We start from the raw sequence: 14,773 nt of genomic DNA on the forward strand, positions 1-14,773 counted from the left end.
CCCATGAAAAACTCACAGTGGGGAAAATCCTGGAGTTATAGAATAGTAGCTTTGGGAGGGATTCTTAGGGTCATCTAGTCTGACCAATGCAATGCATCTTGATGATTAGTCAGAATCTTCTTTCTTGTTATGTTCTTGTGGGGTTACATGGTTCTTCACCTCCTTTACAATCGTGAGAATAACCCTGTACAGAATAATCAGGTTCCTTGTCTGTTTAGATGTTTAGCTTGTATGAGACATAGTGCACCCCAGAGAGAAAACACAAATAAGCAATGAGACAACCAATGCGTATTGGAATTTCTATATAACATTGCTTTATTGATTAACAAACTTAACACATAACAAGACAAGGGAACATGCACTCAGACACACACGCAATCACACACACACACACACCTTCTCTAGGTTGGCTGGCAGGCAGCCGGATCTCAACTGCGTCTGACTCACACCTCAATCCGAAAGAGACTAATCTTATACGCTCTTCTCATTGTGCATCTAAGTCTCATGTTCCTGAGTGACATGTTCCTGGCAGTTCTTAGCATGTTCTTGGAAGTCCTCCATCTTTAGCATCTTCTAGGCATATCACAACCCTTACTGTTTGTACCCGGTCTTCTGGCACGGTACAACACCCACTGTTTGGGGCTTGCATTGCATGGCTTAGTCTTTATGCTTCACTGTAGATACAGGACTTTTTGCCAGAACATGAACATTCCATTCGCTTCTTTTGATCAGCACAGTTCATTAATAACACACTTCATAATAGCATCCATTTTGTGAGGTGTTCTTCAGCCTAAAATGTGTGGTGGTCTTCAGCCATCTTGCGGCTCATTCAAAACATGCCATTCATAACAACTATGAGTTAGGTTTGGCTCCCCAAGGCTGTCCAGTGAGCTTCATGGCCAAGTCGGGATTTAACCCAGGTCACCCAGGGTGTAGTCGAATACTCTGGCAATCTACTACACTGGCTCTCCCATGAGACTCTTAGAAATTGTTTGTGCATGTTTGCTTAAAATTTGGGTGCCGTATTCTGGTGTTTGTGTCTAAAGTTGTGTACTCCTCTAGCAAAGTAATTAATGTAATAATAGTAAGTACAGTATTATAATAGATTTAAGGCAATGTTAGCTGGGGGAGGGGGAAGTTTCAAATTCTGGGGGTGAGCGGTGATTGGCTGTGAATTTGGAAGGGTCTTTGAGTAAGTACAACATAACAATCCGGCCTTTGGCTTACTAAACTTTCTCTAACCCTTTAAATGTGTGTGAGGCAGATGATTGCTTTGTTTCATTTTTTATTGTTTTTATTATCTAGGTTGTGTTTTTATTTTGCATTTTAATGGTGGGAACCGTCCTGAGGTGTTTGGATGAAAGCATTATATAAATTTCATAAACTAAATGTCGGACGGTAGTCATAATCGATAAATGAAACATTTAAAAATACTCAAGCAAACAAAAAAAATTTCACATAAATCACAACAACAACTTAAAAAAACCAGCAACAGCAGCTACAACCCCCCCCCCCCAGGAGTCAGTCTGGGCCCTGCCCTCCCAGAGCTGGAGGGGAAAGTCCTGCAAGGCAGGGAGCAGGTCTTCCAGGTCTCCTGGTCCAGGGGGTCTCCAGGTTCTTGAGTAGAGACCGTTGTGGAGAGGGGTGGATAGGAGTTGTGAAGGAGGGTGGGTTAGATCCCTAGTGGAGAAACAACCTTACCATGTCTACTGCTACAGTTGTAGTAAAGTTACAAAAAAGAAGACAAAAGAGCATTCGAAACATTTTATTTAACTAAAACATTAACATTATAGCATATGTATCCATGTTTGGTAACTGATGTGGTTAAACATTTTTTTAAAAAAAATCTTAGACTGAGTGTTAAAGGTAAAGGTAAAGGTACCCCTGCCCGTACGGGCCAGTCTTGACAGACTCTGGGGTTGTGCGCCCATCTCACTCAAGAGGCCAGGGGCCAGCGCTGTCCGGAGACACTTCCGGGTCACGTGGCCAGCGTGACATCGCTGCTCTGGCCAGAGCCAGAGCCAGAGCCACACACGGAAACGCCGTTTACCTTCCCGCTGGTAAGCGGTCCCTATTTATCTACTTGCACCCGGAGGTGCTTTCGAACTGCTAGGTTGGCAGGCGCTGGGACCGAGCAGCGGGAGCGCACCCCGCCGCAGGGATTCGAACCGCCGACCTTTCGATCGGCAAGCCCTAGGCGCTGAGGCTTTAACCCACAGCGCCACCTGCGACCCTCGAGTGTTAGCACATATGAAAAACTTAAATCCTTACTTCCTGATGAATAGCCTTTGGACTATAATGTAACTTAAATAGAAAATTATATTTAGAAAGATCCAGAAGCATTTTATTTTTAAAATCGACTTTAAATTTAAAAAACAACCACTGATTCTTATCTACCCTGACCACAACCCAGCTGTTTCCTCCTCCTCTCCCATCCTTCCTGGACAGCCTTTCCCAGCCAGGCTTAGCACTTCCCTGGTGGGGCATTTCATCCATCTCAAGGCCCCCACCTGCACTCTCAATGCACCCCCACCCACCCAGTCTGGCACCCGCAGCCCAGAACAAAGATGGCAGCCAATGGGGGGGGTGTCTCTGGAAGAAGCAGCTCCCCACCCCCAAACCCCTTTGTCTCCTGCTTCCTTTCTGGGTGCCCCCTGCCTCAGCACCACCCTCTCTTGCTGAAGGCTCCATGCCCCCCACCCCTCTAATACGTATCTCATCAGTCATCGCATGTGTGAAAGATTCCTGCATTGCAGGGGGGTCGACTAGATGACTCCGTTGGTCCCTTCCCTCTCTCTAGTTCTATGACAAGCTTGCTTTGTCCTGCTCTGGAAGGGAAGACTCAAGATACAGTCATACCTCGGGCTGAAGTAGCTTCAAGTTAAGCATTTTCAGGTTGCGCTCCATGGCGACCCAGAAGGAACGGAGCGTGTTACTTCCGGGTTTCGCCACTCATGCATGCACAGACACTCAAAATGACGTCATGTGCAAGTGCGGAATCGGTGAATCACAACACGTGCAGATCAAGGGAAGTAATAGTGCCACTGTATTCTGCTCTGGTCAGACCTCACCTGGAGTACTGTGTCCAGTTCTGGGCACCACAGTTCAAGAAGGACACGGACAAACTGGAAGGTGTCCAGAGGAGGGCAACCAAAATGGTCCAAGGCCTGGAAACGATGCCTTATGAGGAACGGCTAAGGGAGCTGGGCATGTTTAGCCTGGAGAAGAGGAGGTTAAGGGGTGATATGATAGCCATGTTCAAATATATAAAAGGATGTCACATAGAGGAGGGAGAAAGGTTGTTTTCTGCTGCTCCAGAGAAGCGGACACGGAGCAATGGTTCCAAACTACAAGAAAGAAGATTCCACCTAAACATTAGGAAGAACTTCCTGACAGTAAGAGCTGTTTGACAGTGGAATTTGCTGCCAAGGAGTGTGGTGGAGTCTCCTTCTTTGGAGGTCTTTAAGCAGAGGCTTGACAACCATATGTCAGGAGTGCTCTGATGGTGTTTCCTGCTTGGCAGGGGGTTGGACTCCATGGCCCTTGTGGTCTCTTCCAACTCTAGGATTCTATGATTCTAAGATGCGGATTGCGTTCGCTTCAGGATGCGAATGGGGCTTCGGAACGGATCACACTCGCATCCAGAGGTACCACTGTAAAAGGCTTCAAGTTTCAGGAAAGGCCCTTCCAAATAAACATCAGGAAGAACTTTCTGACAATAGGAGCTGTCCATTGGGAGATGGTGGTCTCTCCTTCCTTGGAGGTTTGTGAGCAGAGGGTGGGTGGGGGGGCCGCCTGTCAGAAGTGCTTTATCTGATTCCTGCGTTGCAGGTTGCCCCTGACTCTTTGAAGGAGGCAGTGGTAAAACCACTCTTCATTCAACTTCCCTGGACTTGGAAAATCTAACTACCGGCCAGTTGCTAATCTTCCTTTCCTGGGCAAGGTTCTGGAGCTAGTGGTCCCGGAGCAGATCCAGACGCTCTTGGAGGAAACTGATTTTCTAGATCCATTTCAGTCAGGGCTTGGCACAGTTTTGGCACAGAAGCTCCTTTGGTGGTCCTGGATGATGACTTCTCTCGAAAGAGAGACAGGGAAACACGTCCCTGTTTATTCTCCGCCACCTCTCAGTGGCTTTCAATACCATCAACCATTGTCTGAACTAGGGGTGAGTGGCACTGCTTTGCAGTGGATCTGGTCCTACTTGGATGGTCATTCCCGGGGGGGGGGGATGCTTGGCAAATGCTTTTCAGCCCCATGGAGCCTTCAATGTGGGGTTCCACACGGCTCCATCCTGTCCTCCATGTTGTTTAACATCTACGTGAAACCAAGGGTGGGGACATCTGGAGGTTTGGAGTACAGCTCTATTTCTCCTTCACATCTGCAGGTGAGGCACTGGAAGTGCTGGACCAGAGTCTTGCCTCAGTAAACTGGATGAGACCCAACAAAGTGAAGCTCAATCCAGCCTGGCCCCCTCAAATATTTTATTGGTGGGGGAAAGGGACTGTGGCCCCTAGGAGTTGGCTGCTGTGCAGGAGGCTGTGATAGCCATCAACCATCATGGCTTTAAAGAGGATGTGAGACATTCATGGAGGAGGGGAGAATTATGGGTGACCCCTGTGGGGCCCGATCCAGCGGCTGCAGGACTCTTCCGATGTTCTCATCGGATGTCAGCCAGTCGATGGCAGCACCGAAGCATCTTCCGAGAGGCGAGAGGACTGGATTTGAAGCTCCTCGAGTCTCTCGCTTCAAGGTGAATAGAAAGGAAGGAAGGGCGGCGGGGGGGGGGGGCACATGACAGAGACGGACTTTCCATCAGATGGATGGCAGCTAACAGATTGAGGTTGAATCCTGACAAGACAGAAGTACTGTTTTTGGGGGACAGGAGGCGGGCAGGTGTGGAGGATTCCCTGGTCCTGAATGGGGTAACTCTGCCCCTGAAGGACCAGGTGCGCAGCCTGGGAGTCATTTTGGACTCACAGCTGTCCATGGAGGCACAGGTCAAATCTGTATCCAGGGCAGCTGCCTACCAGCTCCATCTGGTACCCGGACTGAGTCCCTATCTGCCCGCAGACTGTCTCGCCAGAGTGGTGCATGCTCTGGTTATCTCCCGCTTGGACTACTGCAATGCGCTCTACGTGGGGCTACCTTTGAAGGTGACCCGGAAACTACAACTAATCCAGAATGCGGCAGCTAGACTGGTGACTGGGAGCGGCCGCCGAGACCATATAACACCGGTCTTGAAAGACCTACATTGGCTCCCAGTACGTTTCCGAGCACAATTCAAAGTGTTGGTGCTGACCTTTAAAGCCCTAAATGGCCTCGGTCCAGTATATCTGAAGGAGCGTCTCCTCCCCCATCAGTCTGCCAGGACACTGAGGTCCAGCTCCGAGGGCCTTCTGGCGGTTCCCTCACTGCGAGAGGCCAAGTTGCAGGGAACCAGGCAAAGGGCCTTCTCGGTGGTGGCGCCCGCCCTGTGGAATGCCCTCCCATCGGATGTCAAGGCGATGGACAACTACCTGACATTCAGAAAACATCTGAAGGCAGCCCTGTTCAGGGAAGTTTTTAATATGTGACATTTTAGTGTATTTTTCATCTCTGCTGGAAGCCGCCCAGAGTGGCTGGGGAAACCCAGCCAGATGGGCGGGGTACAAATAATAAATTATTATTATTATTATTATTATTATTATTATTATCAGATGGACGTTTATCCATGTTCGCCCAGTGTGGATGGAGAGAAGCTCTCCCCGCTTCTCTCCTCATCCTAGACGGGGAGGGGGCACTCCAAGGGACCCCAAATGTGGGAGATGCTAGTGAAGCTGGGCCAGTGGGCCCCCCAGGATCACGCCTTCCGCTCCCTCTTCCTGGGGAGTTTCCCGCTGCCCCCTCGCGGGCTCCGCCTCCGCCTCCGCCTCCTGGCACCGGGAAGTCCCCGGGCGCCGCCCGCCCCACCGCCGGCTCCCTTTCGTTTTGGGAGGCAGAAGGAGAAGCATGGAGTGGCGGCTGCCCGTCTTGCTGGCCTTCCTCCTGGCGGGGCCAGGTAAGGCGCCCGCGGGCCGGGTGGGGCGGGCGGGGGCCGCCTCGCGGGGCTCCGGGAGAAAGGAGGACTGGACGGGGCGGGGAGGAGAAGCCCCGGACTCCGGCAGCGCAGAGTTTCCCTGCGGAACTCCCTCCCGCAGGAGGCGGGGGTGGCCTTGCAGAAGGGGGGGGGGCTACTGAGGGCTGCTCTGCCTCCTGCTTCGGAGTGCCAGTCTCTGGAAACCGGAGCTGGGGGGGGGGGAGAAGTGGCCCCTGCGCTCCTTGGCCACTGGGAGAACAGCGTGCTGGACTGCATGAACCGTTGGCCTGATCCAGCCGGCTCTTCATGTCCAGTGCCAATCTATCTGGATTCCTTGGTTCTAAGGCAGGGGTAGGCAAACTAAGGCCCGGGGGCCGGATGTGGCCCAATCGCCTTCTCAATCCGGCCGTGGACAGTCCGGGAATCAGCATGTTTTTACATGAGTAGTATGTGTGCTTTTATTTAAAATGCATCTCTCGGTGATTTGTGGGGCACAGGAATTCGTTCATTTCCCCCAAAAATATAGTCTGGCCCCCCACATGATCTGAGGGAAGGTGGACTGGCCCCCTGCTGAAAAAGGTTGCTGACCCCTGTTCTAAGGGGCATTTGGTCCCTGTGAGGACAGGGGGCTGGACTAGAAGGGACACTGGACTGAGCCAACAAGGCTTTTCTGATGTTCTTAACTGAGGCGTTCAGATCAGCTATTACAAAAGCCGCCCCGCCCCCCCCGTTCTGTGCTGGAGGAGCCCCCCCCCTTGGACCCCTTCTTGGAGCTCCCTTGGGTGGCACCTAGAAGGCTGAACAGGGTCCTTGGTGCAAGACTACCCCCCCCCACTTTGCCAGGCTCTCAGCCCCATGGGGGTTTCGGCTACAATAGATCTGTTGTTCGTTTAGGGCAGCCTCCTGCCCCCCCCCCCAAAAAAGAAAAACACAGCCCGCCGATGTTTTGGATCACAACTTCCCAGCAGGAAAGGCTGTGATGTGTTTAGTTACTTACCAAGTTTCTATCCTGCTTCCCTCCCCTAGTTTCTGGGGCCACTAGTGGGAGAGTGATCCTTTGTGGTTAATGTCTGGTGCAATTGCAAAATACAAAACAGTGCCACCACAAATGCAAAATAGGTAAAGTGTTACTAAAAGCAAGTTCAAAATTGACCAAGTACTGTAGAATGTTCCTGTCGTGCTTGGATCCTGCCTGTGGGCTCCACTTTGGGGTGTCTGGTCAGTCCAGGATGATGTTGGGCTGTGTGGACCTTTGGCCTGATCCAGCAGCCAGACTCTTCTCACCCGTATTAGGAATCAGCCAGGCACATCTTGCAGCTGTTGTGGGTCCATCTGTGACCACATGGAGATGCATCTCTGGACGCCAGGTTGACAATGAACATCTCCGCCTGGCTGGCCCCTCCAGCTTTCTTAAGCGGGTCAGCAGAAGAGCTGATCCATTGCATTTATACCTCTCCCTTTCCTCCAAGGAAGACACATTCCCCCCCCCCAAGTTAATCTCTACAACGACCCTGCGAGGGAGGTGAAGAGGCTGTGTTTCACTCCACCCAGGGCTGAGTGCGGGTTTGAACCTTGATCTCCCATGTCCTCAGCTGCCACTCTCACCGCCGCCCCACACTGGCTTCCTAGAGTCCTTCGGCCAGGAGGCAGCTCTAAAAACTGAATAGGTAAATAAATATGGGGAAAGTAAAATGCCCTTTAGAGAAGGATCTGAAATATTTTCCTGGAAGCTTGAATTTCTTTTAATAATGATAATAATAAAATAATTTTATTTATATCCCACCCTCCCCAGCGGACGTCTGGCTCAGAGTGGCTAACAACAATAAAAGTAAAATAGCATTCTAAAATCAATTCATTTTAAAATCAATTCAAAATCAAATTAATGGCAACCATTGGGCTAGAGTTCTGTGAGGATTACCAAAGGAGGGGGTCAGACTGTGCCTTGGCCAAATTTTATTCCAATTTTTTTAATTTAATGTTTTAATGTGCTGGAAATCACTTTGAGATTTTTTAAATGAAATATAAAGCAGTATAGAAATGAAATTAATAATAATAATGGCACTAGGCATACTTTGTTGCGGTGACTGTAACCTAGGTTTAAGGTGCCATCTGGTGATTAGCTTATACACCTGAGTTTCTAATGCTGCTTTTCATGCTCTTCGGGCTTCTCCAGGCTGGGCCCCCCCTCCCATAAGAACATAATAAGAGTTTGCTGGATCAGGCCTGTTCCCCCATGAATTTGTCTAATATTATAAATCCATCTAGGCTCATGGCCATTGATCCAGCAGGTTCTTTTCATGCCGTCCCACAAGCCTCACCCTTAAAAACTGAAAACAAAAGCAAAGTCAAAAGTGTCTAAAAACAATTAGAATTAAAAACCTATACCTTCCACCCAGTGATTTCAAGGCTTCCGTAAATGGCGTTCTTCTGTTTATTTTTGCTTCATAAAATGCGTGCACAGCTTGATTGTTGAAAAAAAAGGGGGGGGGGAATGAAACAACAAAATCGAGAGAGAAAAATACAGTGCCTTAAGGCACACAGAAAGTTAACAAATTAAAACCCATGCCAGCGTTTCTGCTTTATTTTTCTGCCTCTGGGGAAATAGCAACACTTCCACATTCCTCAAGCCTTTGCTACTTTTGCTGCAACAGAAGTCCAAGGAGAGCGAAAGAGGAGCCCTGCCAGTTTCTGGGCGTTCACGTCCTTAATGGACGTGACTCCAGCTACAAAAGCTGAGGCCGGGGTCTTGCTTTGGAGGTTTCTGTTGGGGGCAACGATCGTTGCTGTTACTGATAGTCCAAAGGACTCTCTTTGTGTTGTATCTTTGTGTTAGACTTTGCTGTGATTTATGTGGAAGTTGCTCAGTTTGGTTTTGCATTTTTTAAACTTTTGATTTCTCATTCATGGCTACATTTGTGATGGTTTCTTTCATGTTGGAAGCCGCCTTGAGCATGGATAGAACTGTGGAAAGGAGACATAGAACTAAAAGTATTTATGTATGGTTGGTTGGTTGGCCACTGGAGGAAGAGGAGGCTGAGCTGGATCCAGCGGTCAGGCTCTTCTCATGTACTTAAGGAACCTCCAGGCCCAGAAGCAGTCTATCTAGATTCCTTAGGTTTTTTTTTGGAGGGGGGCAATTGGATACTCAGGGGGACAGGATGCTAGGTGAGATGGGTCCCCTTTGGGGCCATGAATTTGTCTAATCCTCTTGCAAAGTCATCTGGGTTGGCAGTCGTTGCTGCCTCTTGTGGAAGGGAGTTCCACCGGTTAACTAGGCAACACACCATCAATGCCATCTCAGTGTATTGGTGGTGGGTTCACATGAGTCATTTCACTTTGTGGGCCATTGTGTACCGCTCCCTCAATGTTCCTGCTTTAGTGCCATCTTCTCCCTTGTGCTCCCGTGCAGAAACAGGGAGGAAAGTTCTCCCCAGTTTTGGAATGACAAATTACAGTCTTTCGAAAGTGGAAATGGAGCAATCTATCCAGTGCTGTTTTTGTAGGAAAAGAGGTGCCAGAACTCACCATTAACACCTCCCTTGTTCTCTTATAATGGATAATGGCGCCCATCCGCCCATCCGAGAGGGCCTGAAACTGAGTTCCAGAGAGTTCTGGGTGGAAAAAAGCCCTGCATCTATTTGCCCTGAAACTTTTGCAGGGACAACGGATACTAAACACAGGATTGTGCAGCATTATTATTATTTCATACAATGTATGAAATGATTATGGAAAACCTCAAAGTGGTTAACAAAAAAAGATCACAACCCTCCTTTAAAACATGTTGTTGTTTAGTCGTGTCCGCCTCTTCATGACCCCTTGGACCAGAGCACACCAGGCCCTCCTGTCTTCCACTGCCTCCCTCATGCTGGTAGCTTCGAGAACACTGTCCCACCATCTCGTCTTCTGTCGTCCCCTTCTCCTTGTGCCTTCCATCTTTCCCAACATCAGGGTCTTTTCCAGGGAGTCTTCTCTTCTCCTGAGGTGGCCAAAGTCTTGGAGCCTCAGCTTCAGGATCTGTCCTTCCAGGGAGCACTCAGGGCTGATTTCCTTCAGAATGGATACGTTTGATCTTCTTGCAGTTCATGGGACTCTCAAGAGTCTCCTCCAGCACCAGAATTCAAAAGCATAAATTCTTCAGCGATCAGCCTTTTTTATGGTCCAGCTCTCACTTCCATATATCACTACTGGGAAAACCAGAGCTTTAACTATACGGACTTTTGTCGGCAAGGTGATGTCTCTGCTTGTCTAGATTTGTCATCACCTTTAAAGCATACAAAAGTTAAAATACTAAAACAAATCAGAATTACCTCAACTTTCTTCTTTTAATAATATTTTTTATTATTATTATTATTATTATTATTATTATTATTATTATTATTATTTCAAATTTTACCAATTCCTTTACAGTACAATCCGAACAAATCTCTCATATCCTTTGACTGGTCACCCATGTTAACTTATAAAGCTGCTATATTACTTATATTTTATCCATTATATGCATTAATTCTAAATTATTAAACTACAATTTCTCCTCTGTTGCTGCACTTAAATCCTGCATACGTTTTAACATAACCATTGTCAAAATTACATCAGCTTTCTGAGCATCTGGGTTAGGCTTGCATAAACAAGAATACTTTCAGCAGGTGCCAAAAAGAACACAGGGAAGGCGCCTGTTTCATATCAAGTGGCAGGGAGTTCCAAAGGGCAGGCCGTACTAAAAGATCAGGTTCTTGTAAATGTGGAACAGGCCTTGTGTGGCATCTGCAGCAGTGCCAGTTCCACCAATTGAAGGGGCAAAGTGTTCTCATGGGTAAACTGGTCCCAAACTTTTAAGGGTATTTCCGTGCACTGCTCTGGTTCGCCAGAAGTGGCTTAGTCCTGCTGGCCACATGACCCGGAAGCTGTACGCCGGCTCCCTCGGCAAGTAAAGCGAGATGAGTGCCACAACCCCGGAGTCGGCCACGACTGGACCTAACGGTCAGGGGTCCCTTTACCTTTATGCTAACAGCAGCACCTTGAACGGCCCGGCTGCAAATGGGCAGCCACTGCAAAGGTGTTCTACGCTGACCAAACCTTGTTCCCTTTAGGAATTAAGCATAACCCCACCCCAAAAGCAAGCCCCCTTTGCTGGGCCCTTGCCTGCTTCTCCTCCTCTTCCTCATTCATTGTGGGCCAAAACGGCCCTCTCCGCTCTCCACTCTTTCCTGAAGCTCTGCTCTTCTCTTTCCGCAGCTCTGGGGAACGAGGGAGCAGCTGCTGGGACTTGTGGCTCCTGCCAGAAACACTCCAAAAAGCAGGGGAAATTAAGCAAATACCCTGGGCGGATGGAAAACTGGGAAACTTGCATGGACTTAGTGAAGTAAGTAGGCCACCCTCCCAAGACCCTCGCCAGCTAGGAACAAGGGACTTTTCCCTGCCTGCCATCCTTCGGCAGCTCCGTTACGTCTCTGCCAGCCACCTGGCTCTCCACCTCCATCCTTCCGCTCCATTCCGTCCTTTTCCTCGGCAGGTTCACGTTCCCCCAAGGAGACTGTTACCTTGGCTTAAAGAGCAGCGACTGGGTCCAAGCGCTGATGAAAGAATTCCCTGAAAAAGGTGAGTGAAAAAGGTTTGGGGGTGCTCTGGCTGGCAAGAAGTGAAGGGGCCTAGTGGTCAGGCGGGGACCTGGAAGAGACCCGAGTTCGAATCCCCACTTGGCAGCCTCTCAGCCCAGCCTCCCTCACAGAGATTCTGGCCGAACTTTCTGAGGGCATCAGCCAACTGGACTCTGGAAAGGGCTTCTTGGGAAGGTGGAGGCTTTCAGACAGAATTTGCACAGCCACCCATCAGGGAACCTTCAGCCACTATCCCTCCACTAGAAGACACCTGGAAGCATTAAAAACATGTTCTTCTAATGGGAGGTTTTTAATGTTTCAAGGCTTTCGTGCTTTAAAGCCCTATACGGCCTAGGACCCTCGTACCTACGGGACCGCCTCTCCTGGTATGCCCCACAGAGAAACCTACGGTCTGCAAACAAAAACATCTTGGAGGTCCTGGGCCACAGGGAGGTCAGGCTGGCCTCAACCAGAGCCAGGGCTTTTTCGGCTGTGGCTCCAATCTGGTGGAACACTCTGTCCCAAGAGACTAGGGCCCTGCGGGACTTGACATCTTTCTGCAGGGCCTGCAAGACAGAGCTCTTCCACCAGGCCTTTGGCCAGGGCACAGACTGACCCCCTCCTTTGGTAAGCCTCACAGAACTTTAGCCTAATGGTTGCCATCATTTTGAGTTGAATTAATTTTATAATGAAATGTTTTTAGAATGTTGTACTATTTTATTGTTGTTAGCCGCCCTGAGCCCGGCTTCGGCTGGGGAGGGTGGGATATAAATAAAAAAATTATTATTATTATTATTACTATTATTATTATTAATAATAATAATATTTTGTTGGGAGCCGCCCAGAGTGGCTGGGGCAACCCGCTCAGATGAGCGACATATAAATAATAAAATAACCATTACAGTCGTACCTTGGTTTTGGAACAGCTTAGTTCCCGAACGTTTTGGGTCCCGGACGCTGCACACCCGGAAGTGACTGTTCTGGTTTTTGAACATTCTTTTGGAAGCCAAACGTCTGGCGGGACTTCTGATTGGCTGCGGGAGAGCTTTCTGCAGCCAATCAGAAGCTGTGCTTTGGTTTTGGAATGCTTTGGGAGTCAAATGGACTTCCGGAACGGATTCCGTTCAAATTCCAGGGTACAACTGTATTCTCACTGCGGAAGGCTGGGCTAGAGGATCCTCAATCCTATGAGCCTGGGAATGGCCTGTTTCCTGCCCCCCCCCCGCAGTCTCAGTGTGCATTTCTCTCTCCCACAGAAAAGGGTGTTGTGAGGCTGAGTCCAAGTCCTGCGCCTCCCAAGCCGGCCCTCACCTCGGCCCCCAAGCCCCCCACCTCCCAAGCCCCCCTCTCAGCTCAGTCCCCCACGGTCTCGCTGAGGGTCCTGGATGAGACCTCAATGGGGGTCCTCGACGAGACCCCTGCCATGCATCCAGCTCCAGAGGTCCCCAAGGATGCAACACAGCCCCCCACGTCAACCAGAAGTGCTGCGCCACTCGGCCACGGTGAGTGTGGGGTGCTGGGAGGACTGGGGCACCGGGAAAGGGATTTCCCACCCTCTTTAAAGTCCCTTGACTGTGCTTCGAAATTCTTTGTTTGCCTTGCAGATCCCTGGGCAGCCGGGCCCGCTAGCCAGGCCCCCCAGACGGCAGAAAGGGGGGTCTCAGCAACAGTCGTGCTTTCACTGCTGGCTGTCACCCTGGTTGCCGTGGCCATTGCCACCATCGTGGTGTGCCGCAGGAGACACCGGCACCGGCAGGCAACCCTCGTTCCTCTCAGAGACTCAGGTGGGCAAGGAGGGGGCGGGGGGAAGTCTCCTCTGCTCCCCCCCCCCACAGAACAGCCTTTGGCAACCTGGCGCTCTCCAGAGGTTGTGGACTGCAACTCAAATCGTCCTAACGAATCCATCTTTCCCCTTTCAACAGAAGAGCAAATACACCTGCCGCCTCATCGCGAGGAGACCTGAAGCCAGCCTGGCCGCTGCTGGAATAAGCCGGGGCCGGATTCTGCCAGAGTTTCCAGCAAGTCTGCTGCATCACTTTGTTCCAAGAGTTGCGGGGGGGGGGCATGAAAGGACTTTGAGCCAAGGGGGGAGAGTGGGAAATGTAGATACTGGAATCCCGTTGTGTGCAAAAGGTGTCCCTTGAAAATCTCTCTCTTGTTCTTAAGAGGCTTTTTGGGGTGTGTGTCTGGCAGCCAAACCCCCAAAGTTCCCCCCTTCATTTGCACTTTACCCCGTGTGTCTTTCCCTCTGCCCCCTTATTTTTGTACAGAAGCATAGAAACTGTAGAGTTGGGAGGGACCCTGGGGGTCATCTAGTCCAACCCCCTGCAATTCAAGAATCTTCACTACAGTCTCCATGACAGATGTCCACCTGACCTCTGGCTAAAAGCCTCCAAGGAGGGAGACCGTTCCTCTGCTGAACAGCTCTTGCTGTCAGAAAGTTCTTCCTGAGGTTTAGTGGGACTCTCCTTTCTTGCAACTTGAAGCCATGAGTTCGAGTCCTACCCTCCAGAGCCGGAGGAGAAAACCAGCTTGCTCCCTCTTCCATGTCTCCTCTCAGCCTCGACCTTCCGAGGGCCAGAAGACCAAATGATATAAGAATATGTAAATAGAAATGGTTAAAAAAATAAATAATTTTGCACAAAGGAGGTTCCTGCCCTCATGATCTTCGCTTGCTCTCTGCCTGTTCACTTTGAAGTCGAAAGCAGAACCCGGAAGGCCACAGTCTGCTTTCACTTCTTGGTTTGCAAAGCTTCCTCGTGAGTCAGGTCTGGGGAATCCAGCATGCCCCCCCCCCCCACTCCTCCTCTTTCTTCCTCCTCCATGACCTCATGGGGTTTTCCGCCCACTGTTTTCTCAAGAAGGAAATTTTCAAGGATGGGCGAAGGTGTCGCGTCGCCCACAGGTGCTGCACTGCCTTGCCCGGGGGGGGGGCAGGATGGCGCCCCCCAGGCCACCCCCACATTTCCTTTTTTTTCTTTTTTTTTTATTAAAATTTTTATTACATTTTCAGTTTACAGAAAAGAAAAAGAAGGACAAACCAGAAAAAAGAAAGAAAGAAAAACAATCCAACTTTCAAAATACATTTTTAGGTTACTAACTGGACTTCCCCACATCTCCCTCA

At 49.7% G+C, this 14,773-nt stretch overlaps 1 protein-coding gene across 1 annotated transcript; it reads left to right on the forward strand.

The window, feature by feature from the left end:
• Positions 1–5,924: 5,924 nt before the first annotated feature.
• Positions 5,925–14,295, forward strand: LOC307202290 (uncharacterized protein). The gene is made up of 6 exons (XM_079952159.1): positions 5,925–6,037; positions 11,288–11,414; positions 11,565–11,650; positions 12,906–13,151; positions 13,254–13,433; positions 13,572–14,295. The coding sequence occupies exons 1-6, from the start codon at positions 5,989–5,991 to the stop codon at positions 13,610–13,612; spliced, it is 729 nt and encodes a 242-aa protein (XP_079808285.1). The 5' UTR covers positions 5,925–5,988; the 3' UTR covers positions 13,613–14,295.
• The last annotated feature ends 478 nt before the right edge of the window (positions 14,296–14,773 follow it).

Source organism: Podarcis cretensis, assembly GCF_951804945.1.
Source record: "Podarcis cretensis genome assembly, chromosome: 13".
In the NCBI taxonomy this organism is placed as follows: Eukaryota; Metazoa; Chordata; class Lepidosauria; order Squamata; family Lacertidae; genus Podarcis; species Podarcis cretensis.

Bases quoted from the DNA above. Each gene is read 5' to 3' on its own strand.
- LOC307202290 (XM_079952159.1), top strand. From the start codon at position 5,989: ATGGAGTGGCGGCTGCCCGTCTTGCTGGCCTTCCTCCTGGCGGGGCCA. The intron at 6,038-11,287 runs GTAAGGCGCCCG...CTCTTTCCGCAG, and splicing joins CTTCCTCCTGGCGGGGCCAG to CTCTGGGGAACGAGGGAGCA. The intron at 13,434-13,571 runs GTGGGCAAGGAG...CCCTTTCAACAG, and splicing joins CGTTCCTCTCAGAGACTCAG to AAGAGCAAATACACCTGCCG.